This window comes from Felis catus, chromosome B2, assembly GCF_018350175.1.
Source record: "Felis catus isolate Fca126 chromosome B2, F.catus_Fca126_mat1.0, whole genome shotgun sequence".
NCBI classification, from domain to species: domain Eukaryota; kingdom Metazoa; phylum Chordata; class Mammalia; order Carnivora; family Felidae; genus Felis; species Felis catus.
Window position 1 is genome coordinate 13,608,368 of NC_058372.1, and position 27,673 is coordinate 13,636,040.

General features: G+C 48.2%; 1 protein-coding gene across 7 annotated transcripts in view; it reads right to left on the minus strand.

The window, feature by feature from the left end:
* JARID2 (jumonji and AT-rich interaction domain containing 2) overlaps positions 1 to 27,673 on the minus strand; it is a 274,188-nt gene that overhangs the window by 134,494 nt on the left and 112,021 nt on the right. For all 7 annotated transcript variants that reach the window (XM_023253662.2, XM_045057089.1, XM_023253664.2 and 4 more), the window contains one exon: positions 13,465 to 13,600. In XM_023253662.2, coding sequence (XP_023109430.2) covers positions 13,465 to 13,580 — 116 coding nt within the window. In that variant the 5' untranslated portion in view covers positions 13,581 to 13,600. The remainder of the gene's footprint in view (positions 1 to 13,464; positions 13,601 to 27,673) is intronic.

The following is a 27,673-nucleotide window of genomic DNA, read 5'->3' on the forward strand; positions in this document are numbered from 1 at the left end:
ACCGAGAAAGCACGTCAACACGCTCCCCTGGGTTATTCTCCTGGCCCCAGACTTCTCTGGGGCCCTGGGTAGAAGCGACTGTACAGGTTTCTGTAGTCAGACAACTCAGGAAGACGGAAATTTCTCAGGCCCCATGACACAAGCACATCGGGCTTTCCATCAACAGATTGAAGTGCGAGGCAGACAGATGGTAACAAACAGGGTAATAAATCAACAGCAAACTCCTGCTTCTGATCTCAGCACCTTGCCCCCTGAAACCACAGAAAAAAAATAAAGCCAAGTAATGAAAAAAAGGGCAACTTTCCCTCATTGGGGTGTTACACCTGTTGAATAAAGCAGCCCAGCACTTTTCTTATTTAAATTGTAGATGAGGGGGAAAAAATTAAAAGCTATGTGCTTCTACCTTGGAGAGAAAAGGCTCTCCAGGAAAAAAAAAAAGGGGGGGGGAGGGTTGGAATACCTTGCAAATTACATTCACCGCATACTTCTATTTTCAGTGGCAGTAAGATTAACATCAAGATGGTGGGAGGAGGGTCACTGTGATCAGAAAACAGTCCGTTGTCTTAACACAGAGGTCTCCCCCCACACAGTTCAACCTGGCCCTTTGTGACGGCTTCATAACTCTTGGCTTCTCGATTTATAAGAAGAGTTCAGGCAGAGAGTGGAGAGTTTGCCAATATTTTCCTCCGAGGGATTCAGAAAGTGCCAGCTGAGAGCCTTCCAACTCACCCTTTAAAACTCTGTAACACTTTCCAACTGAGTAAACTGGAAAGGCCCTTTTCAAATAACACTAGTCTGAAGTTGGGTAACTGCTGAGTGAGGACAGGGTAAAGCCACTCCGGTACAGGATAAGCAATTTGCGGTGCAGATCCCTCTAGAGATCACCAAGCCTTCCCTCGTGCCCAAACAATACACGTGTGTGGTTTCCACTGCTGGGGCACCTGCCCTACTTAGGTCTGCAGAGGATTCGCTGACCTTCTATACCATCACTCCGGAAGGGGAAGCGCACGGTTTCAAAAAGGCAGAGAGTCAGAGTCCTTCCTGAATACCCCAATCCCATCAGAAGGAAGGGATCGGAATTAAGACAGGTGAAGGTTTCCAAAGTGAGACCTTGAGCTGCCTTCGTGCATTAGAAGGCAACAAAAATCGTTCAGAGCCATGGAAAACTGGAAGGAAGGCTCAACCACGTGGGGCAGCACCAGAAGCTGGCAGGGGACTCCCAGGCACAGATGTCTTTCCCGGTCACCCACCAAGACCAGGTGCCACGCATGATCAGGATACCCACCCACCTGCCAAAGGGAAACACGGACCCAGTTGCAGGAGTGACCCGGAAGACACTGGCGGGGCGGGTCCCCAGGAAGAGGCCTGATGTGCGGAAAGAGCTGAAACCGTTAGATCCAAAGCAGGAACGAGCCCACGACACTAGTGAAAGGGCAGCAAGTGGTAGAGAGGAGGAACGGGGCCCCAGGAGCTCTGAAGCTCCAGAAAGAACAGCTCTCCTTGCAGAACACACGGGCAGCATGGCTGACACACGGGCGACTCTGCTCCTTAACAGGCAGGTCTAAGGTGATAAAATAGCTCATGTTTCCCTCCTGGGCCCCAGACCTCCTGGTAGGAGAGACCTACACTGTTTTATGATCTTTTAGAAAGAAAATCATGAGGAAGGGAATTTCGGGACTCTGCAGAAGCACCCTAAAGCCTACAGAGAAAGCCAGAAGGATGGATACAGGTGATTTGGCAGGTGAGATTGAGTAACAGGTTGTAAATTAAGGGATTTATGGGGTGCAGGCTAATTTCCCCCAAAGCATACCCAGTTGTCACCCTTCTGGGTTTAAAGATACTCCATACAGGACACTGAACATTTAACGTAGCTCAAGTGGGAACACGTTTTTTCCCAAAAACTAGGTAAAAGGTCCTCTAAATGTGGGGGGAAATGGGATCTGAGAAAGTCCCAAGCAAAACCAAATCGCACTAGTGCATCGTGGTAGATCCGACAGGAATCAAAGCCCCCATGACAGAACTTGAATCACAGAACCCATCACCCATCACAGAACTTGAATCAGGAACCAGCACAGACGGAGACGACACAGGAGGCCTAGATCTACGGGCAGGAGGAGGTGATACACAGGACCGTTTACAAGAGCGTAGACAGATAAACTCCATGCCTGGATAAGTGGCCTCTGGCCGAGGGGAGCGCTATCTGGGGACCCCACAGGCACCTCCCTTTCTGTACATGTTGATAAGGAAAACTGGTTGGTACGTATTGCCGTAAATTACACTTACGGCATAGAAAAAGAGACTGAATCCGTGCATAAAGTACAAATGAGGGGCGCCTGGGTGGCTCGGTTAAGCATCCGACTCTGGATTTCGGTTCAGGTCATGAATGTGAGACCCCTACTGGGCTCTGCACGGACAGCACTGAGCCCGCTCTCTCCCTCTCTGCCCCTTCCCCGCTCTCTCTCAAAATACATAAACTTTAAAATGTATACATACAAATCAAATAAATTCATGTATGACAAAGAAGATTCTTCAACCTCAAATAATGTCATGATTTCTCCCAAACTGACACCGAGACATCCATCCAGGGCCATCTTGATGGGCTTTGAGCCTGGAGCCTGCTTCAGATTCTGTCTCCCTCTCTCTCTGCTCCTCCCCCACTAGCATGTGCTCTCCGCTCCCCCCCCCCCAAAATACACATTAAAAAAAAAATTTTTTTTAATAAAAAAATAAAAACCGAAGATGAATTGCATCCAACTGGGAGGAACAAGAACTTCTCCAAGCTCAAACCAGTTCTTAGGGGTTCCTGACATAGCAGGATATCCTAGTACCTCAACACAAAAGGAAACATGTTGCAGATTAAAATGGAAATTAACTGCATCTAAAATTAAAACGCAATGAAATTGTCACCACCTCAAAGTTCTACCCACGTACTAGCATCGGTGCTGTTTGCCACCTCACCCCACTCCCCCAACTCCTAGGTTGAAGACTTAGCACCCAATGTGACTGTGTTTGGGCAGAGCTTGTGAGAAGGTGAGAAAAGTAAAGGAGGTCACGATTCGGGGAGGCACTGATCTGACGGGGCTAGTGTCCTCCTAAGAGGAGGAAGAGACACCCGTACACTCTCCCCCCCACCGTCAGCCTGGTGAGGACGTGGCCAGTACCCTGGATCCGGACATCCAGCCTCCAGCGTCCAGAACGAGAAACACACTTGCGTTGTTTCAACCACCCCACCCAGTCTACAGTACATTGTCACAGCAGCCCGAGCTGACTAGTACAGACTTCTGCCACAGCCACAAGAAAATGAACACAAGTGAGCAATCCTCCCGTGCCATCACCCTATGTTTCTGCACCCTCAAGGCCACGGGACAACGCACGGGCCGTGGACAAGAATCCCTCTAACCGAAAACACACGTATTTGGCAGAGAAGGGGTATGGCCCTATGGATGCCTCTTTAGCTTGCCTTTGGAGAAAAGCCAGGTCTGGAACCCCTATTCCAGAATTTCTTGAATTCTATCACCAAGGCCAAGATTTCTTAACACTTGCAGGATGGCACTACCGGAAAGAGGGGACACCGAACGGGAGAAGCAGACGAGCTGTTCAAGAGGCCAGTGTGGTCTGGACTTGCACACAGCTGGGAACCAAAACTTTAATGCCGGTTCAAGACAGAGAATCTGTCTGGGGCACCTGGGGGGCTCAGTCAGTTAACCGTCCAACTTCAGCTCGGGTCATGATCTCGCGGTTTAGGAGTTTGAGCCCCACCTCGGGCTCTCTGCTCTCAGCACAGAACCTGCTTGAGATCCTCTGCTCCCCTCTCTCTCTCTGCTCCTTCTCTGTTTGTGCCCAGTCTCTCACTCCAAGAAATAAAAACATTTAAATAAATTAAAAAAAAAAATCTGGCCCACGAATGCCACCACGAGCCGGTGAAGATCATTTGTGACCATGTCCAGTTGTAGGGCTCTTATTCGTGCCCCCAAGCCAGGGCTTCTAAGAGTTGCATACTGGACACACGTGAGCCACTGGCTTTGGGGACCCTTCAAGTCTTCAGACACTCTCAGGCATCTGGTACATTCTGGGGAAACACCATAAACCCACATACCATCATGAAAGCTCGTGAAAAAAAAAAAAAATCAAGACAGCCGTGGTGACAAACCTCAAACGAACGCATACTTTAAAAGAAGTCAAATGAAATGGAAAGGGAGGGAGCAACATTTCTGGCCTGGTGGGAAAGCCCTGGGTCTACACTGGAGCACTGGTCACGTGGGTATATGAGCTTTTTTAAATACATCGAACTGGGGGCGCCTGGGTGGCTCAGTCGGTTGAGCATCCGACTTCGGCTCAGGTCATGATCTCACGGTCCCTGAGTTGGAGCCTCGTGTCGGACTCTGGGCTGACAGCTCAGAGCCAGGAGCCTGCTTCGGATTCTGTGTCTCCCTCTCTCTCTGCCCCTCCCCCACTCACACTTTGTCTCACTCTGTTTCTCAAAAATAAATAAATGTAAAAAAAAAATTTTTTTTAAATAAATACATCGAACTGTACGAGTAAGACGTGTGATTTCACGTGGCGTATACTTTTCCTCAAAAAATAAAGTGGGGGGGGGAGCGGTATGCAAGACTGGAGTCCAGTTCTGGGGTCAAGTCCTGATTAGCTATGCAGTCTTGTACAAGCTGTGGAACACTGGAGACCCTCTACACAAACCCACAGAACCGGACAGTAATAGGTTGCAATAAAGTCATGAGATTAGAAGCAGTAACTTATTTCCTAAAAGCCTCATTTTAGGGGCACCTGTGTGGCTCAATTGGTTGGACGTCTGACTTTGGCTCACGGTCTCATGGCTCGGGGGTTTGAGCCCCGCATCAGGCTCTGTACGGACAGTGCGGAGCCAGCTTGGGATTCTCTCCCTCCCCTTCTCTCTCTGCCCGCCCCTCCCCTGATCTCTCAGCCTCTAAAACAAACAAAGAAAAGCCCAATTTTAATTTAAACTTCCAAGCAACATAGCTCCTACCTGAATAGGCATTCCACAAATGTGGTTAAGAAAGGGTACAAGGGTGATCCAATTCCAGGAATCTTTACGATAAGACAAGGATATCACAATTATGAATACGCGTTTTGGGGACAGGGAAACCAGCGTGGGCTGTGATCCGGGGAGTAGGTGTGTACATTTCCAGAATAAACCCCAGAGTCACATGTGGGACACTCAAGCCCTAAACAGACAGGGGCATATCCACAGCACGGCAGAGGGTGCTGGAGGGGGAGTGGGAATGGCCAGCGGGCAGAGAGCCGTCTGCACACGGATCCACGCAGAACCCAGGCGTGCAGACAGCAGCAGTGAATGGTGACGGAGCTTTTGTCTCGTGGACTTTCTGTCTGTCGTGGGGAGAGCACTTACCACTAGCAAACAACAAGAATACAACGTCCCGCAGACAGAAATTCTATGCAGAGAAATATTACGAGGCAAAAAAGCCAAAGGGTGTCCAACAAAGTTTCAAGAAGATACTCAAGAAGGATGCTCCGGTTCAAACCTCCAGGTTTGAGCAGGAACCTGAAATTCAGGCAGGGATCAAACACACAGTTATCTAAAGGGAACTAGAAGGAGCAGAAAGCACAAGAATTCTGGTGGGTTTGAACGGTGAGGAGGCCAAATTAGGGGGGACAGTGGTAAGGAGACCTGACAGATACTGTGGCCCCCATCAGCTTACCATGCTAAGAGGCAGGGAGACGCTGCAGGAACAGAGCATCGCTAATCTGCATTTATAAATGACTGTTCTGGCCACCTCCTGGTGGGGTAAAAAGGCAGAGGCTGAGGGGGCATAGGGATCCCAGCCCAAGCTGGAGGTTACAGACTAGGGGGCAGTAGTACAAATGCAGTTTTGGAACAGGTTTTGCTAAGGGACAGAATGCAAAGTGTGGGAAAATCAGAGAAATACAGCTAATTCCAACGGAATTGGCGTTTACGGACCAGGGGAAGACAGGCAGAGCAGAGGACAGGTGGTGGAGACAGAGCTGGCTTAGGGACCCCTCATGTTCACAAGGCCTTCCCAAGAAATCAAAGTGGAGAAGGCAAGTAGGCAAGTGGAGTTTAGGACAGGGTCAATCATGTCAAATGCTGCCATGGGGGGGTAAACAAGGCGCTGACCAGAAACTCGGTCAACGGACTTGGCAACTGAGGTCATTATTAAGCCTTAGTCGTGGCCTCATTCTAAGGGTTCAAAGGAGTACGAAAGGGGAAAGGATATCAACAAGAATACAAATAGTAGAGGGAGACAGACTGCTTAGACATTTTCTACCAGGAACCCTGCAATAAAGAGATGAATAGCAGGAGGGAGATAACAAGATCGACGGAGGGATTATTTTATTATGAGCGAAACTGCAACATGTTTTGTTTACTGATGGCCATCATCCAGCACAGAAGTAAGTAAGGAAGAGGGAGATCTTCCAGACTGACGCCCTTGGAGAGACGAGAAAAGGACCACAGCAGACTTCTACCCTTTTGCCCTCAGGACCTCTCAACGCTGGGCTTCTTAAGAACGGAGACCAGCAGAGAGAACCACCACCCCCGTAACTACATACCAGCTCCCACCCCATCCTAGGCCCTTCCTCCTAAAACAGCCCAAGATGTGATGAGGAGGACAGAAGCTGGGACAGGGCTGACAGAAATGGGGGGGGGCAAGGGGCCCCACGGACAAAGTGACAGGAAAGAAGAGCAACTTGAATTCCATGTTATTACTCACAAAACCACCTACATTCCAGACTCCATTAAGTATCAACCAGTAGGAGCTCTATCAAGAAATGTCCCATGTGCATCACACTCAGGGCTTACAGCGACTACACCATGGCCACAGAGAAAGACATCAAGCCCTTCTTTTTTTTTTTTTTTAATATTTTTGAGAGAGAGAGAGTGAGAGAGACAGACAGACACAGAATCCGAAACAGGCTCCAGGCTCTGAGCTGTCAGCACAGAGCCCGATGCGGGGCTAGAACTCATGAACTCCAAGATCATGACTTGAGCTGAAGTTGGATACTTAACACACTGAGCCACCCAGGGGGCCCCTCAAGCCCTCCCCTCCTTTTTTTTTTTTTTGTGAAGTTTATTTTCAGATCAAGAGAAAGAGAACGTGAGCGAGCGAGGTAGGGGCAGAGAGAGAGAGAGAGAGAGAGAGAGAGAGAGAGAGAGAGAGAGGGAGGGAGGGAGGGAGAGACAATCCCAAGCAGCCTCAGTGCCATCAGTGGGGAGCCCACCAACGCGGGACTTGAACTCATGAACCAGGGGATCATGACGTGAGCGGAACCCAAGAGTCAGACACTTAACCCACCGAGCCACCCATGAGCCACTCAAGCCTTTTCAACTCTACCATTTGCAAGAATAAAACGTAGCTTTTATTTTTCTAACGAAGAATAAATTTGTTGTCAGTGAGGTGTATTTACCCTTCCTGTCGCCCCACTTCTTTTACTTGGGAGTGTCCGCTCCTACATCGGGGGAGACAAGTAAGAAAAGTCTCCAAGGTTGATGTGTTCCAGAAACGCAAACCCTCAGCAGCTGCCGGGGGGGCAGCCTGGTGGTCCCCAAGCTTACAGAGGACTGGCACTTCCACATCGGCATTTCCATTTGGACAAAGCAGTGGGATAATCCACTTTCTTTTTTGTCTTAATTCTTTTTAATATTTTTGAGAGAGAGAGAGAGAGAGAGAGAGAGAGAGAGAGAGAGAGAGAGAGGGAGAGAGAGCGCGCGCGCGCGCACAGGGAGGGGAGGGGCAGAGACAGAGACCTAGAATCTGAAGACAGGCTCCAGGGTCCGAGCTGTCAGCACAGAGCCTGACCCCGGGCTCGAACTCACAAACTGCGAGATCATGACCCAAGGCGAAGTCGGAGGCTCAACACACTGAGCCACCCAGGAGCCCCTAAGCCACTTTCTTCAGGAGGAAAACAACAAGACGGTCTTTCCTGTTGAAGTGGGGCCCATCCTTAGAATAGCTAGATGTGAACGCTTGGGGGCCAAAGCAGAAAGGAGAAGTGTCCCCCCACGCCCCCCTCGCCGGCCCTCTGTTGATGAAGACAACCATTCGACTGTGACACATGACAGTGTTTTCAATAGAGCTGTGTAAATAAACTGCCATTCATGGGACAATGTGCTTGGATTTTTCATTTTTAGTCACAAGGCATTTTTATCTTATGCTGTGAACAATGAATTCGCAGGACTTGGGCCCGAGTTTCATTCCACAAACAAAACATCCGGAATCTTTAAGATGTTGATGGAGTCCAGGAGTGCCTGGGTGCCTCAGTCAGTTAAGGATCTGACTCTTGGTTTCGGCTCGGGTCATGATCTCACGGTTGGGGGTTTGGGAGTTTGAGCCCCGCGTGGGGCTCTGTGCTGACAGCTCGAGCCTGGAACCTGTGGATTCTCTCTCTCTCTCTCTCTCTCTCTCTCTCTCTCTCTCTCTCTCTCTCTCGCTCTGTCACCCTCCCCCCGACTGTGCACACGCATGCGTGTGCTCTCTCCTCTCAAAAATAAACATTAAAAAAGATTTTGAAGGAGTCCAAACTTCTTCTCCTTAAGGGGGAAACAAAACAAAACAAAAACAGGTGTGTGGGAGTTCTGTGTCTACACTTCCAACTTCAGCTCCTCCCTACAAATCGGCAGTTGTTGCCAGAAAGGCCCCTTGTCATGTGAGGACAGGACAGTATGGAGAGAGTCAACCTGGTGGTTCAACAGCAGCATTAAAAATCCAAATCCCTACCTCTAGGTGAATAAAATGAACGTACCTGTGCCCATCTTTTGATTCCCGCCCCCAATTATAAGCTCTAATAAAGACCACAAATATGCCCATGTTCACACTTCTCCTGCCCCCCACCCCCCACCTTGGAGGTCTCCTTCCCAGTTAAGGATGTTACATGCTCTCCTTCGAAAGAAACAGCTATTAGGAAAAGTTTTTTAAAAGGTCTCCTACAAATTCTTAGTTTCTGGAATCCTATCTTTACAGAGGGTTCCAAAGTGACTTCTGTTTATCCAAGGGGTGGTTTGAAGTCAAGACACAGAAAGCCAAGCTTTAAAAGTCTGGCTGCCGAGGACCACTCGCGTAGATGGACGGCTAATCCACCCTCGTGTATCACTTCCTCATCTACAAGAACGGTCTGTTCTGAAGACTAAACTCATGAAATATAGAGCAAGTGCTAGAACAGTAACGGCTCAACGTACGGATTACCCATCACGACCACAGTCAGGTTCTAAGAAAAAGGATCCAGGTTCCCTTAAATCTACTCAAGGTTCTTTGGCTGGCCAGAGGGCTTTTGCTAGATCTCAGATGACATTTATAGGAAGCAAATGAAACTCAAATACAGCTAATAGCTCCCCTCTCTTACTGTGTAATTATCTGTACTCATTTGTGCAGCATGTTATTATTTAAATGTCCCTAATTTCAGCCCCAGCGGGCCAAGGGCCCTCAAAGAGTGGCCGAGGCCTCAGCCTCCGCCAGCCCTTCCCCATGCTTTTGTTCATTTATAACAGCCAGAAGAAGTGACATTATCTACAGCAGGAAGCAGACAGAAGGTTCTCACAATCAGCAAAAATCGGAGTACCGCCTCTCCTACGCCCAGCTATAAAACCAACACTCCACAAGGAGGGCTTCAGTTCCTACACAGACAATCAAGACTCATGTTCACTCCTACTAGGATGGATGGATGGATAAATAAATGGTTAAAAAAAAAAAAAAGGGAAGAGAAATATTCATTCCTGGTTACTTTAGAACTGCAGACATAATAAAGGTTGATGGCAAACATGGATTTTAGGACATAAAATGTGATGTCTCCCTACAATCTTGTGCCTGCTTGGGTTATTACTACTGCACTAGACCCACAGAAACAGGGTAGCATAGCTCAGCTGCTTGGGAGCTGCCGCTGTCTGTGTGCAGTTAACAGACGCCAGACCCCACCCACCTCACAAGGGGGGCGGGGCAAAGAAGGAGGTGCTGGTTCAGCGTTCCAGCTCGCCAAGGGTTTGGCGAAGTGACGTCAACCCGTTCTCCAATTAGATAACAGTACGGCAAGCCTATTCTATTTGTGAACACAAAATATTACTTGAACGTGGAATTTTCCCCAGTAACTCCGGTGAGACCGATAACCCAGAAACATCTCTGAAAAGTGATCCCGTGAAAATTAAGATGTGTTTTCAATACCGCCGTTAAAAAGATACGGTGTCCTTTTCATCCCTCTTGTCTTCCAAAGTACTGGATTCAAAAGGTCCGCGGATGGAGTTGTAATTCCAATTCTGCTACCGCACTGCAGACAGCCGTGTCACCTTAGAGAAGTCACCACCACACAGAGCACTCACAAAGCCCCACAAGGACATTTTGGTCAGCTCACGGATGACAAGAGCAGGGGTCTCGGAGGTAGGTCAGTACCCAAGGTCCCCCGCTGCAAAGCATGAAAAGGGGGAGGTGGCGGCACAGGGGCAGCAGTTAGCCCTCCCGCCAATCTGGGCACAGGAACCTGCTCTGATCCTTGTCTCGTCACTTTCCTTGCCCGTGTCCTAACAAGGGCTCTGTACGGGGCAGCTTCAAAACCCTACCGCCAGACAAATTTCTCTGACAATTAACACTGGACCGATGGAGTTCAGTTTTTACAAGAGAAATCTCAAAAGGTTAGAGAACTCACCAAAACAAAACACCAAAAAACAAACATGCACCTTGCAGGGCTGTGAAAACCTACTCCCCTACTAACCTATTTTCATCTGCCCCCAGGGCAGAACCCCAAGACAGCGTGCGGTGCACAGCTTAAGACGAGGTCAGCATTCTACCATGCCGAGTATGCACGAGGAGTACGAAGCAACCATTTAAACAGGGGACATGCTCACAGGCACACACAGGCGTGCACACACGGAACACGGCTTGCAATCATCCTACCACCAACCAAAAAAGTCTGGGACGCTCTCCATGTTTTCTGCTTTCTCTGCACCGTGCCCCCTAGGAGAGCACGGCTGAGGTTTGAGGACCTACAGAGAAGGAGCTGCTGGTCTCCCAAGCTCTCTGGGACGCCCCCAAAGACAAAGCACAATTCAACCTGTTGGCTGCCCTTAAGAAAATTATTATTTTTTTTTTTTTTTTTTTTTTTTTTGGGACAGAGAGAGACAGAGCATGAACGGGGGAGGGGCAGAGAGAGAGGGAGACACAGAATCGGAAACAGGCTCCAGGCTCTGAGCCATCAGCCCAGAGCCCGACGCGGGGCTCGAACTCACGGACCGCGAGATCGTGACCTGGCTGAAGTCAGATGCTTAACCGACTGCGCCACCCAGGCGCCCCAAGAAAATTATTCTTGAAACACAGAGTCGTGTTTACTCAGAACAGCTATGGAAATCCAAGGTACAGAACGACAAAAACGTGGACTCGGACCATTGGCTCCACTGACACCAACAAGAAGTGGAAACCGGCCTATTCACAGCAATTTCACCCGAGAGAGAGAGAGAGAGAGAGAGAGAGAGAGAGAGAGAGAGAGAGAGAGAGACACACACACACACACACACACACAGAGGCAGGCAGGCCTTGGGGTCTTGGTGCTTAAACAAGAAAACGACAAGTCCGTCTTTATCAGCAGGAAATACGAACTACTACAACAAAAGCCTCTTTTTTGTTGTTGAACGGATTCTTACACTAGTTTCATAAAGTCTTCAACGATCCCAAGAACACGGTCTTTGCCACTTTTCTCAGAACCTCTTCCTCAGCACCGTCAAGCCCTTGACAAGGGCGGTAAAAAACAAGAGCTATGTGTGGTCGGCTAGCTGGCAGGGCAGGTTCCCTCTTCAAAGAACAAAAGGTAAAGTTCGTCACCTAAATTCCACCTTGATTTAATCCTGGACACCCGGCTAACTTGTCCGAAAAGCTGATTTGTCCCCGTTGGGTTGTTTTCTGTTAACAGATTCCAAAACCACGAAGGCATCTCCCCTCCTAAACAGCAGAACGAGAGCACGCCTGATCACAACAGTAAGAACTACACCCCCAGCAGCTAGCGCTCTATTGTAACTCCAGGACTCAGGGACGTTCTCCGCCCCCATCACCCGCCCCCGATAAAAAACGTAAAGCAAATCACCATCTTCACTGTGAAGCCGAGAACACAAATGATCACATCACATCACACGTGGCTCCAGATTCTATACCTGTGACAACACATTCTACAACTTACCTTCTACCTTTTGATTCAAAAACAAAAGCCGGGGGGGGGGGGGGGGGGGGCCTTCCCACGCATGTTGGCTCAGACTTCAGGGGCTTCTGGTTTCAAGTCACACAGTACTAGAAGCAGACAGGGACAGACGGGGGGGCAGTGGCAGGGAGGGCAGCATCTCCGAAAGCACTGCCATGGCTCTGTGCAAACAGAGTGGCAACAGGTCCCGCCTGTAAGCACTGGTTCCAAGAAGAGGCTCCCAGACAACCCACCATACAACTAAGCAGAATGGAAAGAAACTGGAGGCCCTAAGTGAACCTGTCACCCTGCACCCTGGCATGCTGCCAAATACCCTCCAAATGCCTCTGTTACCCCATGACCAGAGCAAAGACTCTGAGACAAAACAATCCCCTCTTCCTTATCTGCTTGCTCCAAGCAGGTACAAACCAGAACACGATCGATTCATTCACATTTCTCTGTAATTCTGAAGGACGAACAAAGTTGGACACAACCTGGGATGTCACCACGACCACATCCCCTGCAACGAAATACAGACTGTGACCAGAAGCTCGGTTATGATCATCGGAGGATTCCAATTCCACCGTGCTAACCCTGTTCCAAAGAGACATCAGAATAAACTCGGGGAAGAGCAAGTTTCCCTCCAGGCTTCAAGGATCCATCTGATAATCATACAGGTGCACTTCCACAGGCTCGGGCATTCTATGCCACTGTATACCAGCCTCCACATAACAACTTGCCCGGCCTGATCAACAAGGAAGCAGGTACTTAGGAGGCTATAAGCCAGAGAGCAGGAAGGGTAGGAGGCAAATGGTATATCTAAGCTGCTTCCTATACAATCAGGGGAGAAGAACCAGCAGACAGTAGGGAAGTATCCATAGGAGAGAATCTAGGACTGCCCTCAGTTGTGGGAATCAGCACTTTAAACCTTACAAACCTTCTTACTGGTTCCCTAAGACGATCAGGGGAGAACAGCCCCACATCCCAGCAAAGTAGAAAGGCAGAGATCCACAGAAACACCTGTTAAGACAGACTCTACGTTCAACCCAGGACCTAGTAGAAATCCAATCACAGCCCTGGTCTTATCTACAGGGACCAGACTAATTAAGGCACCCTGCAAATTATATTACACAGCATATAAAGGAGCATAAAAGAAATGAATCTATAAGCCCAGTAGGATGTCCAAAATAACTGCCAAGAGGGGCCTAGCCCGAGAAGCACAAGCCGCCCAGATCACATCCAATTCAGAAACAAGGCCGTGCCCGAAGACATCATCCAATTCCAACAAGACTGTCGACTCACCATTCACGGTCTTCAGGCTCCCAGCAATGCCTTCCCCGTGCTGCCTCTTCTGGGCATTCTTGAACTCCTTCAGAGACAGATAGAGGACTTTCCGCACCACCCTTTCTTCTGACCATGGAATCCCATCACTGTCATCCTGCAGAAACAGGAAAGAGAGAAGGGAAAGCACTTAACACAAAAAGCAAGTAAATATGAAGAATCAAAAGAAACGTTAAAGAAAATGCCGAAGTATCAGAGCGAGATGCACTTCCAGGGGATCACGTCATCCTGTGGTAATGGTTCATTCAGCACGACCTTCCTGACGTCTGGAGAGTCCCCAGAAAAGCTAACCCACGGACCATAAAAGGGGGTGGAAAGACGACCACCAGCTCGCCTCCTTTACAAACCTTTACGCCCACATACCCTCATTAACCAATAATACTCAAGTTCTATATTCCTGGCAACATTTCGAAACAGGAGTTCGTACCCCCGAAAGCACAGGCATAATGAACCACTGTACTGGAGTGTCTGAGGAATTCTGGGACGTGTGCTGCCTCACACATATGCGCCGCACTCTTTTAGGAACTGCTGCCGTTGGCACTGGGGGCTAGGGGGTTGGTGCTGCCTTCAAAGAATTTACAATTCGGTCAGAAGAAGTGAAATTGGATCTGTACTGACCTCTTAAGGAAATGAGCCCTGAATGAGAGAGACAGAGCACAGCAGAAAAGGGCAATGGATCCTGGCGGAGCAGAGAACTGGGAGGCAGGAGCAGGAGGTTTGGGAAGGGGTGACGTAAAGAAAACAAAAAGAAGAAGAAGAAATACACACAGGTTAATAACAGGTCTTGAAGGTCTAATTAGCGTGGCTCCCTTAGGTCTGTGGTATCAGCTGCAATGCAAGTTCTGGAGAGGAACAGAACAAGAGAAGGCCAGGTTGGGCAGGTTGGGGGTGGGGAAAATCCCAACAACCAGCAGCCAGACCATCCGAGCCATTCCAGTAGTGGCCACAGAAAAACAGAGGACAATCCAGAAGCGCCAAGAGGAGGAGGGGAGGGCGCCAACCAGCAGGGAGACCAGAAGCTACATCTGGAAACATGGAGATGGTGGGTACCAGGACGAAGTGGAGGCAATGGCCTCAGGGAACCAGCAAGAAGGTCTGTAAGGCTCAAAGCGCCGATTCCCACGGCTAAGGACAGTCCTAGATTCTCTCCTATGGATACCTGCCTACCGTCCGCTAATTGAAGAAGTCCTTATGTTCACATACTTGCTTCGAAGACTTAAACATTTGATAATAGTTCAACTTAGAGAACGAAGGATCGGAGCTTCTCAGATCCTTCGGGCCTTAGGAGATCAAGGCAAATATTAATGCCCTGGGTAAATGCAGGAAGGCGAATCTTGGATACTTCGGGTTCCTTTTGCTCTAACGGAAGACCTCAAGAGTCAAGCCGGCACTGTTGTCCTGCATGTCCGACAGAACTGGTTTCTCCTCCCGTAAAAGCTCCCTGGGACTAGGTAAGGGAGCCAGATGACCGGAGGTCTTTTCCAGCTCTTAAACTCCTAAATTCTGCGTCAACACAAACTACATCTTAGAAATCCAACCACACAGAGACTCTAAGCCCTAAATAACTTGAAGCTGCACTCTGGTTAAGCTTCCAGGATTTTCCCAGAAAGAGAGCCATCCTCCGTCTTCCGTACTAAGGGGAAAGAGAGCCCTGGGAAAGAAGAGCTGGGATTTCCACCTGCCCCACGACACCCTTCACGCCTGCCCATCTGCCAACTGAGATTTCCGGTAGCTCCAGAGGAAGGAGGCACATCCTGTCTTCCTGGCCGTGTTCCCTGAGAGGCAGGAGAGCTCTACTAAACCAGACCAGGGTGGTGGGGGGGTCGAGGTTCGAACCCAAGGGCTGAAAGAAGCCAGTGAATTGCCTCAGAAGCCCATGGAATTTCTCCACTGCTACTGCGAACAAGCCGCTCTCTACCTTCCAATTTACACGGTTAACAAACAGAAAAATGAAGCACCTGACCAGACCCCGTTTGCAAAGCCCAAATAACCAATCTGAGCAAAAAAGAGGCAGAGGACTGACCCATACGACGCACAAAAGGCACAAAAGAAAAAGAATTCACTGTTCCACCGGCTCCTCTAGCTGATCCGTTGCGACTGGGATGATAAACTTTAACTCCTCCTCAAGTTCAACACAGTGCGGCTGCAATCTCATCATTTCTCAGCAGCCAGGTAAGGCGGCCTGGCAGAATCCTCTTCTTCATGCTCAGAGTCCTATTCTCATGTAACGCCGATGTGATTACAGACTATTATTTCCTCACACCCACAGTTTGTAAGTGATAAAACCCCCAAATAGCTTCCAATGCAAAAATGCCTGCAATGATTTACTGCATCGTGTTCAGACTGGTGGCTTCGTTCTGACTTCGGGCCTCCACACAAGAGAATTATACCCCTACAACTAGTGTCTAATTAAAACATAAACCATGGGAGATGAAACCGCCCGCAAAGGAAGATGCATTTAAGGTTCACTTACTGACAAAAGACGCTTCATGAAACCTATAAAGTACTTTAACTACAGGAGAAGCAAATCCATGACCCAGATTATGGGGTTTCAAATTCTAGACATTTAAAAAAAAAAAAAAAAGGCAAACTTTTTTTTGGAAACACAAGAGTTCTTTTATATAATGTACCGTGCTGGTCAAGCCTGGTCACCTCCCTCGGTGTTGAAGCGAGACACAATAAGGTAATAAGGGATTCTGTTCTGTTTCCAAAAGCTCAATGAGGAGGTCATAATTCAGAAATTAAAACTCAGGCTGCTTTTCACAGCTGCGGGGTCATGATGAGTCACCCCATCCTAAGCCAGGAGAGGCTGGCACTCCCCCTTCGTGGAGCTGCCTGAGGCAGAAAGCCCAAGTGTAGCCTGCACCCAATGAGGGGGCAACACAGGGCTGAATGCCCAAGTTGTAGGTCACAGAAGGTCTACAAGAAGGTACCTCGGGTCCTTAACGGTCACTCAGAACAGTCCAGTACGGAGTGCTCTACGAAACAGCCCTGACAGAACGATCATGAACACTTCTCTAAGAGTTTATGGCTTTTTTATTTCCCCCCCCTTCAATAGTCATTTAACCAATTTCATCAGCCATTTAAACAATGGCGGCATGGGGTCAGGAAATCCTGTTCACTATGTATATATATCCCAGCCCCTAGGACAAGCCTGCTAGAGTAAGAGCTCGATAAACCTTTCTGGAAACAGAAGACTCAAGTGCAAGCTCACTTCCCACTAGGTTTACCCACATATGGCCTGCCTGTCCCCAACCTTACAAACATCCAGGGCATTTTAAGTGGAGTGCATGAAATCTCTATTGTTCTCTTAATGTAAATTACAGCTACCCCCATAAAACAGTCCCCACAGTGCTAATCCAAAAGGGCTGGCTACCCTTCTCTCCCTCCCTCCCTCCCTCTCTCAGCAGTAAGCTTGCCAACATACCAGAGCCCTCCTACTCAATCCACCTAGTTCCCTACAAGAAAATGGCACCCATCTGGAAATCCACGTGGCCTCATAGGGCCCAAACCGAATGACCCTGTCAGAGTCCCGTACCTTGAGCTAAATACTGACTAATTCCTTCAACAAAACACTTAATTCTCTCCAGCTCCAGCTGCACAGGCTCCCCCCCTTCCTCTCTATCACTCAGGACTCTCCCATTCTGTTCCCCCTCCCACCCGCTATATTCAATTATACATTCCCAAATCACAATTTTCAAATCAACTGATATTCCACTCATGCCTCCAAGTTGACAATTCCAAATAATCCCCTCCGACCTTCCCTAGGCACCTTCAGGCCACGTGGCTCTCTGGGCAGATGGAATCACGGAAGGTTGGACAGTGTGGCACTGAACAGAGAGAGACCCTTTCCTGGATTCCTTTGGGATGCTCCCCTAAAACCAAGTATCTAGTCCCTTCTGGTTCACTGGTCAGCTTAATAAAAGACAACAAAGAGGCTGTAGCCACTGTCAGGAGTCCAGTGGCTTTATTCTGATACAAATTCGGTCACCCAGAGTATATCAGTTTTTTTAAGTTTTTATTTGAGAGAGAGAAAGAGCGAGAGAGCGAGCACACACACAAGCAGGAGAGGAGCAGAGAAAGAGAGGGATAGAGAGAATCCCAAGCAGGCTCCACGCCGTCATCATGAAGCCCAATGTGGGGCTGGAACTCATGAACCGTGAGATCATGACCAGAGCTGAAACCAAGAGTCGGATGCTTAACCAACTGAGCTACCCAGGCACCTCCCGAGTATGTCAAGTTCTTTTTATGAATTTCCTTAAAGATTTTTTTAACCTCTTGCCATTGTCATTAAGACCTGAGTTTTTACATTTCACCCCATTATTGGGGAAGCACCATTCAAGCCCCCAAACAACCAAACATACCACCTTCCCTCAGTCCCATCCCCTAATTCCTTAACCTGTAGTTCCCCAACCACAAAACAAAATGCTCTGCAAATACTGCTATAAATAAGAATATCTGGGTCTCCTGGCCCAATTTGAAGAAGAAAAAGAACAACAACAACAAATCACAAGGATCTAGATTCACTTTACTATTCTGACTACTAAAAGTCACTTTCTTCAGCAAATGGAAAATTGAGCATTAAGCTTTACAAAGTCAAAGTGAAAAAAAATGCAGAGGTGACAGGGATTTCTTATCACTTGAAAAATCTCTGCCATTCTTTGAAATAACTGGAGAATCTCTCATCAAAAATGGCAGCTGGTCAGGAATTAAACTTGAAATGCTTATGGTCATCATCTTTTATTGAAGGAAAAAAAACCAAACCACAGCATGACCCGTAACGGCTCCAAGTCTCGTAATAAGACACGTGAGAACATGGGAGCACCAGCCTAGTGCATGAAGACCCCACACTTGTGGGGGACGGCATCACCTGACAATACCCCAAAGCTCACACCCAGGTTGAAGATTTGCAAAGCCTGCTACCACCTCCTTTTAGTTTAAAATGGGTGGGAAAGGAAGACATCACAAATATCTTAAAAAAAAAAAAAAAAAAAAAAAAAAGAGGTGAGTTTCAATGTCTTGCCCAAAAGGTCACACAGCTGGAGAGAAACGAGAGCTGCCATGGGAGGTCAACTGGTCCACGCCAGAGGGCAGGTGCCAAAGCAAAGTTTCAAAACTCAGTAATTCAATCTCAGGGAGAAAACGTCAAACACGTAACTCCCAATGACTCCTAATTGGTAGTAACATTAAGATTACTCATTTCAAGGGGCGCCTGGGTGGCGCAGTCGGTTAAGCGTCCGACTTCAGCCAGGTCACGATCTCGCGGTCCGTGAGTTCGAGCCCCGCGTCGGGCTCTGGGCTGATGGCTCGGAGCCTGGAGCCTGTTTCCGATTCTGTGTCTCCCTCTCTCTCTGCCCCTCCCCCGTTCATGCTCTGTCTCTCTCTGTCCCAAAAATAAATAAACGTTGGAAAAAAAAAAAAAAAAAGATTACTCATTTCAAGAGGTGAATGTAAATGTTATATGAAAAAAACAATCTATGAGCAGCTCTAGCTGGAGGCCAGTAAAAGAACAAGAAGGGGAGGGATTATTACTTACTGGTCTCTACAACTACCTCAGTTCTAAGGTCATCTCTCAAGGCATCCTTATGCAATCTGTCCAGGTCTGACTGGTAGTTACGGCTTTAAATCCTGGTCATCTTGACTTAGGAGAAGGGAAGACGAAGATGGAAATGCATGGGCTAGAGGGAAACATTTCAGGTTTTTAAAAACCTTTTCTAGCCATTACAATTATTTTAAAAACGAAATAGGACCCATCCGATGGGAGGTACTTCATTTCCTATCACTTGTGAGCAAACTGAGTAAGAAGAGATTTAAGCATCACAGATAGAGTGACCAAGTAATTTATCATCCCAACCAAGGACATCGTAAATAATGATACAGGAACAACTGGTGGAAACGGGGGCACAGGTCAACCAACCAATTATACTAGGTCCCTTCCAGGAGGTAGGAAGCAATGAGGCAATGAGGTCTAACAGCAGAGATCACTTTGAACCACATCACCAAATAAAAATAACGCCAACTAGGAATGCAGTGTGATACACACCTGTGTTTCAAACGGACATCCAGAACCTCCCACCAAGGTTTTAAAGGTCAGCCTGCTTGGGGGGGGAGGGGGGGGGGGAATCCCTAAGGACAGGCACCATTAAAGATGGCGTTACATTCCACAGAAATCACTCCTGCTTCTACAGGGAGGGGGCACAGGAAGTCAACTGTTCCTCATGGTAAGTAGCGTGGGGGAGGGGGGACGGATTGGGAGGGAAGAGAATGTTCACATTCACAGGTAGGAAGACCTTCGAACACGAAACCTCCGTGGTATAGAAGCTCATACAAGTGCGAAGGCAGAATTCGTGTTTGGATGACAGGAGCTACCGGAAGACTTAACCAACACCACCTCCCCGTGTACGTATCCTACCTCTATCCACCTGGTCCAGGCTTGGGAATGGAGGGATTTGTGACTTTCCAGCCCTTTTTAAATGAAAATGAAGTGATGGAGCACCCTGGGTGGCTTAGTCAGTTGAGTCCGTGAGGCTCCTGGGCTCTTCATTCTGGCCCGGGTCAGGATCTCAAGGTTCCCAAGTTGAGCCCTACACCGGGCTCTGTGTAGAGAACGTGGACCCTGCTGGAGATTCTCTCTCTCCCTCTCTGCCCCTTCGCTGATCACACTGTCTCTTCCCCCCTTCCCCCCCCACCCTTTCTCCCTCTCAAAATAAGTAAACATTAAAAAAAAGAGAGAGAGAGAGAGAGAGAGAGAGAGAGACACACGCAACTGGGTGGCCCAGTCGGTTAAGCATCTGTCTGACTCTGACTTCGGCTCAGCTCATGATCTCTGGGTTCAGGAGTTCAAGCACCAGATCAGGCTTTCTGCTGTTGGCACAGAGCCCGCTTCGGATCTGGACGCTCCCCCCCCCCTCTGCCCCACCCTGTTCAAACTCTCCCTCAAAAATAAACATGAAAAATAAATTAATAAAATAAAAAATGAAACTGCAGCACACAATGCCCAATTCCAATACTCCCCCCTCCCCCCTAAGTTGTATTAACAAGAACTAAACACTTCATGGGGGGGGGGGGGGGGGAGGAAGAAGAGGGAGGAATCTGACAAATACACAGAGCCAAACAATCAGGAGGCAAAATCTGAAAGACCGGGTTGGTGAGGGAGGGGAGGAGGAAGAACTGATGGCATCTTCTTTCCTTTTTCCATGGAGAAGGACTGGAAACCTATCCACGAATGCCTTTTCTTCTCAGAAGCAGCTCTGCGTATACCTGCTGGTAAGTCGCCCTACTTAACACAATTTGTTGTTGTCTGAAATGCCAGCCTCTTCTATCAACAGTTTGGGAAGAGAACAATGAAAGCATCCCCCCTCCAAAAAAAGGTGGGGGGGTGGGGGGGGAGTGTTATTGACTTCTTGGCACGGATCCAACATAAACAAGGATTTATGAAGCCAAAAATAAGTAAGAGAAAATACTGAAGAAAAATGTGAGCGGTAGAACTTAGGCTAAAACTAACATTTCTTCCCTTTTAACAAAAGGCGTTTTCTCCGTTACAAGACTCTCGCAAATCCATTCGATGCCGATCCACTTTCTGTCAATTCCATGAACTGGGTCAACTATCAATATTCAAAACAGCAAAGAAAGATCAGGGGAATATTCACATCTAGAAAGCCAAGTGGCCAGGAAACCACGGGCTTCCTGAACTCGTGAAGGATGTTGCTCCGCCGTGACTTTAAATGAAAAGCACTTCCAGCAGCAAATTTTCTCCGAGAGACACGCTTCCTGGGATAAAGCAAACAGCCTAAAAATGCTTATGCAAGGAAGAGTTTTACTTCTTCCAAACTCCCATTAAATAATGTGTACTTATCTTTGATTACCGCCTATTTATATTAAAAAAAAAAAGCCACAGCTGAAATTGGATTAAGAACTTCTGCTCAAGACGATTTATTGCATAACACAACTCTGACAGCCTGATTCTGCGGCCACCAACTGAGCCTTTATAAAAATCTGCTGGGCAGCTGCCAAGTCAGCTCTTTTGCGTCTGAGCATGTCAGACATTGCTGTTGTCAAGGCAGCAACAGCATGGGCTGCAACATCCCCACGTTCATGGTTAAACGGCACAGCCAGGGAACAGCACAGAGGGCCAGCAACACAGGGTTCCACCTTCCTGCAGCCCTTCCTCGGACAGTCTGGGGTCTCGACAACATCAAAAAGGCCCAAGATCTACAGCAGGGTTATCTCCAAGAATCCAGCAGGAATCTGGGTTGACCATCTTCGGTGTAGGGAGTGGGGAAAGAAAAGAAAATCAAGTTACAAGGAAATACTTGACCAGGGTCTTTGGAAAGACCCGTCAGAATGAGGGAACGACTCGGCATCGGCAGTAGGGACGGGGACTCCACAAGGACGTCATTTGGGAATACGTTCTTAACAAGCAGGTTCCCAAAGGACTCCTAACGGATTTGGATTTTTTCATCATTAAAGCCTTCCTATCTGAAGAACACACTCCCCCCCGCCTCCCGCAACAAAATTTTCCCCAAATGGCATATTCTAAACCTGCACTAACCAAATGGCCATGTGGCTATTTACAATTAATTAAAAACGATGCTCCAAGTTGCACTAGACACGTTTCAAGGGCTCAACAGCCACATGTCTCCCCTAAAACGGACAACACGGCTACAGAAGGTTTCCATCATCACGGGAAATTCTAGAGCACACATTTGCACTTAATTGGATGCGGTTTCAAGGACTGTGTGCTACTTCCTCCTGCATTTCCACACCGTCCCCGAGACTCCTCAAAATAGGTACCTTTATGCTCAGCTTAGCAGGAAAATTCTGGAATATTCAATACTTTGCACAAGAATCCGAGTCTCCAATAGGGGAGAACGATGTGAACTGCAAATAGCCACCCCTATATATAGCTCTCTGAAAAACCGGTCTCAGTCCTCCTTGCTACAGTGGCCTTGCAGTTTTGCAGGGAACATATAGGAAATCCGGGGGGTGGGGACTTTTGAGTCTACAAGTAAGCCCTGAAGACATAACACGTTAGTATGCCTTCAAGTCACTTTCTAAGGAATCTCCTACAGAACAATTCCTCCAGAATTAAGACTAGACAAAACAAAGCCCCATCTTCCACCAGCCAGTTTCCAAGCACCAACAGAGTGACCCAAACCACTGAGGTGGATTCCTGCCCCCCACCTCCTGCCAGGACCAGTCAAGGTTTATGGGCCTTGAGCCGCCGCGGGGGGCGGGGGAGGCAATTTTTACCCTTCTGTTTCTTCCCCAGTGTCGGGGACATTTTAGGAGTTTGACCAATAGCTGGCGTTTGCTGGCTTTTCTGGCTCAGCAGCGCCCCCATCCAGAAAATAAGTGTAAGCGTATATACGTGCCCAGGGGACGGACTGACTGGCCAGGCTACATGACAAGCCAGTAGGTTGAATTTGGCCATTTTACGCAAACTTTTCAAATTTATGAAAGCTATTTCAAATTACCAAGTTATTTTCAAACAGTTCAAATAAACCCTGTCCTTGGATTGAACATATAAATGGACACTGTGCCACATTTGTTCTAATACGTACTTGTCCCCTTTTCTCATTACCATCCAGCCCTCTCCAGACCGAACGACCGCCCCGGAAGTGCTCTGTGCCAGGTCATTACAGGCACGGGTCTCCAGAAACAAGGCCAATGTCGGTTTCCCCCTCCATTAGCACTTTGCGCTAACAATGAATGTGGCAGGCCACAAGATACGTGTTTCTTGCACATATTCTCCTCTCCAAGTGGCCTACAAAGTATTCACACAAACATTCCTAAGTGACACACCTTAGGCACAGAGGTTGTTAAAAAAAAGATCCCATCCTGATGGGTCGGTGTGACCACAGAGTACCTGCCCGGTGCCCTATCATCTCTGTTCCTGACCCAACAGCCTGGGGTCTAGCACAGACTATGTACTCAAAACCAGTTCGGGACGCCTGGGTGGCTCAGTAGGTTGAGCATCCACCTTTGGCTCGGGTCACGATCTCCCAGTTCGTGAGTTCGAGCCCCGCATGCATCAGGCTCGTGGCTGTCAGCACAGAGCCCACTTCGGATCCTCTGTCCCCCAAACCCCTCTTTGCCCCTCCCCGGCTCACGCCCGCCCCCAAAAATAAACACTAAACACACACATACTATGAGTGAGCACTTATAAACAGATGGAAAGCGTAAAGAAAACAGTAGCCTGGAGGGAAGAGAGACCTGGGTTCCAATTCTAGAACTCGGTTTCCTCATGTGCAAAACCAACGACCCAGGAGAATGACTGCCAACTTGAGCATCCGTGAGAAGCCATCACAAGGCTTGAAAGGCCCCCAGATTGTGGGCCCCACGTCCACTCTCTCCCAGGTAATGCTGATGCTGCCAGCCCGCAGACCATGCGCTTTGAGAATCACAGGTGCACACTGACTGGCCTGGTGACAGAAGGCACGTCCACCTGGCCTACGAAAACTGTTCCGCCGCCACAAAATGCACTAGAATTGCCAAACCTAATGCAAACTTTCTATTAGCCACCTGATTCTCCCCTGGCTTTCCTGTTTCCTCTCGGGGACCTTCCACTAGGATTCTCCTGCCCCTCCCAATCTGTAACGATCTTAACACCCATGATGTCTATTTCATTGTCTTAAACACTCTCCTCCCTCCTCTCCTTGCTCCGACCTCCCTGTGGGATTCTACCTCCATCATCCCTGCCACCGCCCTCCTGGCTGCCCAGGGTTTGGAATCTTAAGTGGCACTCCTGCTTCTTTCTCCTTAATCACGTTCAGTCTCTAAATCCAGTTACACTGCTGCGCGTCCTTCCAGATACAGATTAAAACAACGCCCTCATCTCCCCTCCTACAGAGGAGACCTTCCAAAATGAGGGCCACCAACCAATCCCTAGTGCAACCATCCCCCTTCACACACACACACACACACACACACACACACACACACACACACACGGTCTCTAAATACACAGCTACAGGAGTTACTCTCTAAAACAAAAACAAAAAAAAAAAAAACCCAAAAAACAAAAAAACCAATACAGGTCACTCCTTCCCCTACATAAAGCTTTCCATGGCTCCCCAATGGCTACTATGGGAGACATTTCCAAATCTCTTTGGGGAGCCTACAAAATTTCTTTTACAACCAAGGCAACGTCCCTTCTAGGCTCTAATTCCCTCACAACTCAACAAGAGGTGGCAATGCTCACCTTGCAGCCCCACCTCAAAGCCAATACCGGGAAACCGGAGGACTGGTCCTCTGACTAAAGGAGCTCATCAGGACTTCAGTAATTCCACAGAAAATAAAGAACAGACTTTCTAAACTCGCCAGTAAAGAGCTCATTCTCCATTCTCTTCTTCGTATCAATACTTTGGTACCAAGAAACACAGTCAATTAGGCTCCACAGTCCATTTGACCCGATTCACCACCTATGGCTGTTACCCATCACTCTTGGTTTTATATTGCACAGAATGCCCGATTCTAGGTTACCAGGGCCCTTTGTACAAGATGACAGTTGTTTGTTTTCAATGTGATAGATTTCCTACAAGTTAATCTATTCCTAATCCAATGACGAGATTGAACTCTATCACTATTTCACACTGGTTTCCTAAACAAAACCAGAAACTTTCACTGGTTCCTGCATCCAAGCCAGTTTGTTTTTTTTGTTTGTTTGTTTTGTTGTTTAAATTACAGGTTTACTTATTTTTGAAAGAGAGAGAAACAGAGTGTGAGCGGGGGTCAGGGGTAGAGAGACAGGGAGACACAGAATCCAAAGCAGGTTCCAGGCTCCGAGCTGTCAGCACAGAGCCCGACACGGGGCTTGAACCCACAAACGGTGAGAACATGACCAAAGCCAAAGCCAGATGCTGAACCAACTGAGGCACCCAGGAGACCCCCAAACCAGTTCTAAGATTTCTCCTTTCACGCAGCACAAAAGTCCCTGCAGTTAACTCTCTCCATAAAACCCAACATACCAGCACACAGATTCAAGGAAGAGACTCGTGCTTACCTACAGGCTGACAAAGCTCCCTCAAAATCATGCGGGCTGACCGCCTCAAAGGTGACACTGCGTATGCCCAACCTTATTGTAAAGCAAAGCTGTTAGCGAAAGCAAATCTGGCTATCTGGAAGCAGAGTCAGGATTCTTTCGATGTTGACATTTCACAATGATAAGAGAAAACTCATGTCATAAGCAAAGTGGATGTGAGTAGAGACTTACCGTTCACGCTTCAGGCAGGATGTGTGAAAGAATAAAGCAGACACAGGCAGAGGACAATGTCGCTCTAAATGGGAAACCACTGGAAAATTTTGAGCCAAGAAGGAACCATGTCAAGTACATTTTTTAAAAGTTCCCACAGACTGTGCTGTTGAGCATTAACTGTGGCGGGGTGGGGCGGTTGAGGAGGGAAGCAGGGAAGGCCTTGACATTTGCCCACACACGAAGGGGGGGGGGGGGGAGGAACACCAGGATGGTATATTTGGTGTGGCCGCCACGGCTGGTCACATTCTGCAGTCCCCTCTGGCAGAAAGGAAGGCACTTCTGGAAGGAGAGCTCTGGAGCAGAGAGAAGGGAGGAACCAGAGTTTAGTTTTTAGTCATCCCAGTCGTTACCTGGAACTTCATTTCCTTAACATGAAAACATTCTCGGGGCGCCTGGGTGGCGCAGTGGGTTAAGCGGCCGACTTCAGCCAGGTCACGATCTCGCGGTCCGGGAGTTCGAGCCCCGCGTCGGGCTCTGGGCTGATGGCTCAGAGCCTGGAGCCTGTTTCCGATTCTGTGTCTCCCTCTCTCTCTGCCCCTCCCCCGTTCATGCTCTGTCTCTCTCTGTCCCAAAAATAAATAAATGTTGAAAAAAAAAATTAAAAAAAAAAAAAAGAAAACATTCTCTTCTAGAGCAGAGGTCAGAACTGGAGATCTGAGTATAACTAGTATTTTACAAATCAAACTTAGGATCATGCTTCTGGTATCCTAAGTTACTGAAGGGCAGAAAAAAAACAGGTTACATATCCACGTAAAAGTCAGAGACAAAGTCAAACAAAGGGCTGGATGACCTGGAGTGGTTTTATGGCTAAGAAGGTTTTTGGAGCCTTTAGGAAAAACGCTTTAAAATCTTTTTTAATTAACATTTATTTTTGAGGGAGAGAGAGAGACAGAGCACAAGTTGGGGGAGGGGGGGAGGGGGGGAGGAGAGACAGAATCAGAAGCAGGCTCCAGGCTGTCAGCACAGAGCTCAAAATGAGGCTCAATCCTACAAACCATGAGATCATGACCTGAGCCAAAGTCGGACACTTAACTAAGGTGCCCCAGGGAAGATGATGCTTTAAGACAAAGAGGGGCGCCTGGATGGCTCAGTCGGTTAAGCGTCCGACTTCAGCTCGGGTCGTGATCTTGTGGTTCGTGGGGTTCGAGCCCCACGTCGGACTCTGTGCTGACAGCTCGGAGCCTGGAGCCTGGAGCCTGCTTCGGATTCTGTCTCCCTCTCTCTCTACCCCTCCCCCGTTCACACTCTGTCTCTGTCTCAAAAATAAATAAACGTTTAAAAAAAATTAAAAAAAAAAAAAAAAAAAGACAAAGAATGAAAAGGGCGCCTGGTGGCTCAGTCTAGGATCTCACGGTTCCTGGGTTCGAGCCCCGCATTGGGCTCTGTGCTGACAGCACAATTTGGGGACCAGTTCCTTCCAGCTAATAGGTTTTATGTTTCGGGGCACAAAAGCTTTAGTATCTGCCAAAACTTTTTGTCTCTATTTCAAAGACTGAATTCTTGACCTTAGAGAATTTCTATAAAAGCAATAAGTGTATTAAGCCATGCTGGATAACTATTTAAATAGTTAATCTGGTTTCCTTACTTACAGGGGTTTCAAGCGTGGAGCCTGCGTGGGATGCTCTCCCCACTCCTCGCTCTCTGCCCCTCCCCCACCCACTCGCCCTCAATGCACATAAACAAACTTAATAAAAATCAAACAGAGTGAATGGAGGCAGAGGAGCGCGGATGGATGGAAGGAAGAAAATGAGAGTTTTACACACTCAAGAGTCCTTCTAGGAAAACCCACTTGCCACCACGGCCCTAATTCACAAGCGATGGCAGTTTAGCGAGGTGGCAGCGGTCAACAGAGGTACTGTGATGAGGCTTGAGCTCACCAGTTGCTGCTGGTAAGAAACTTCTATTCGGCCACGT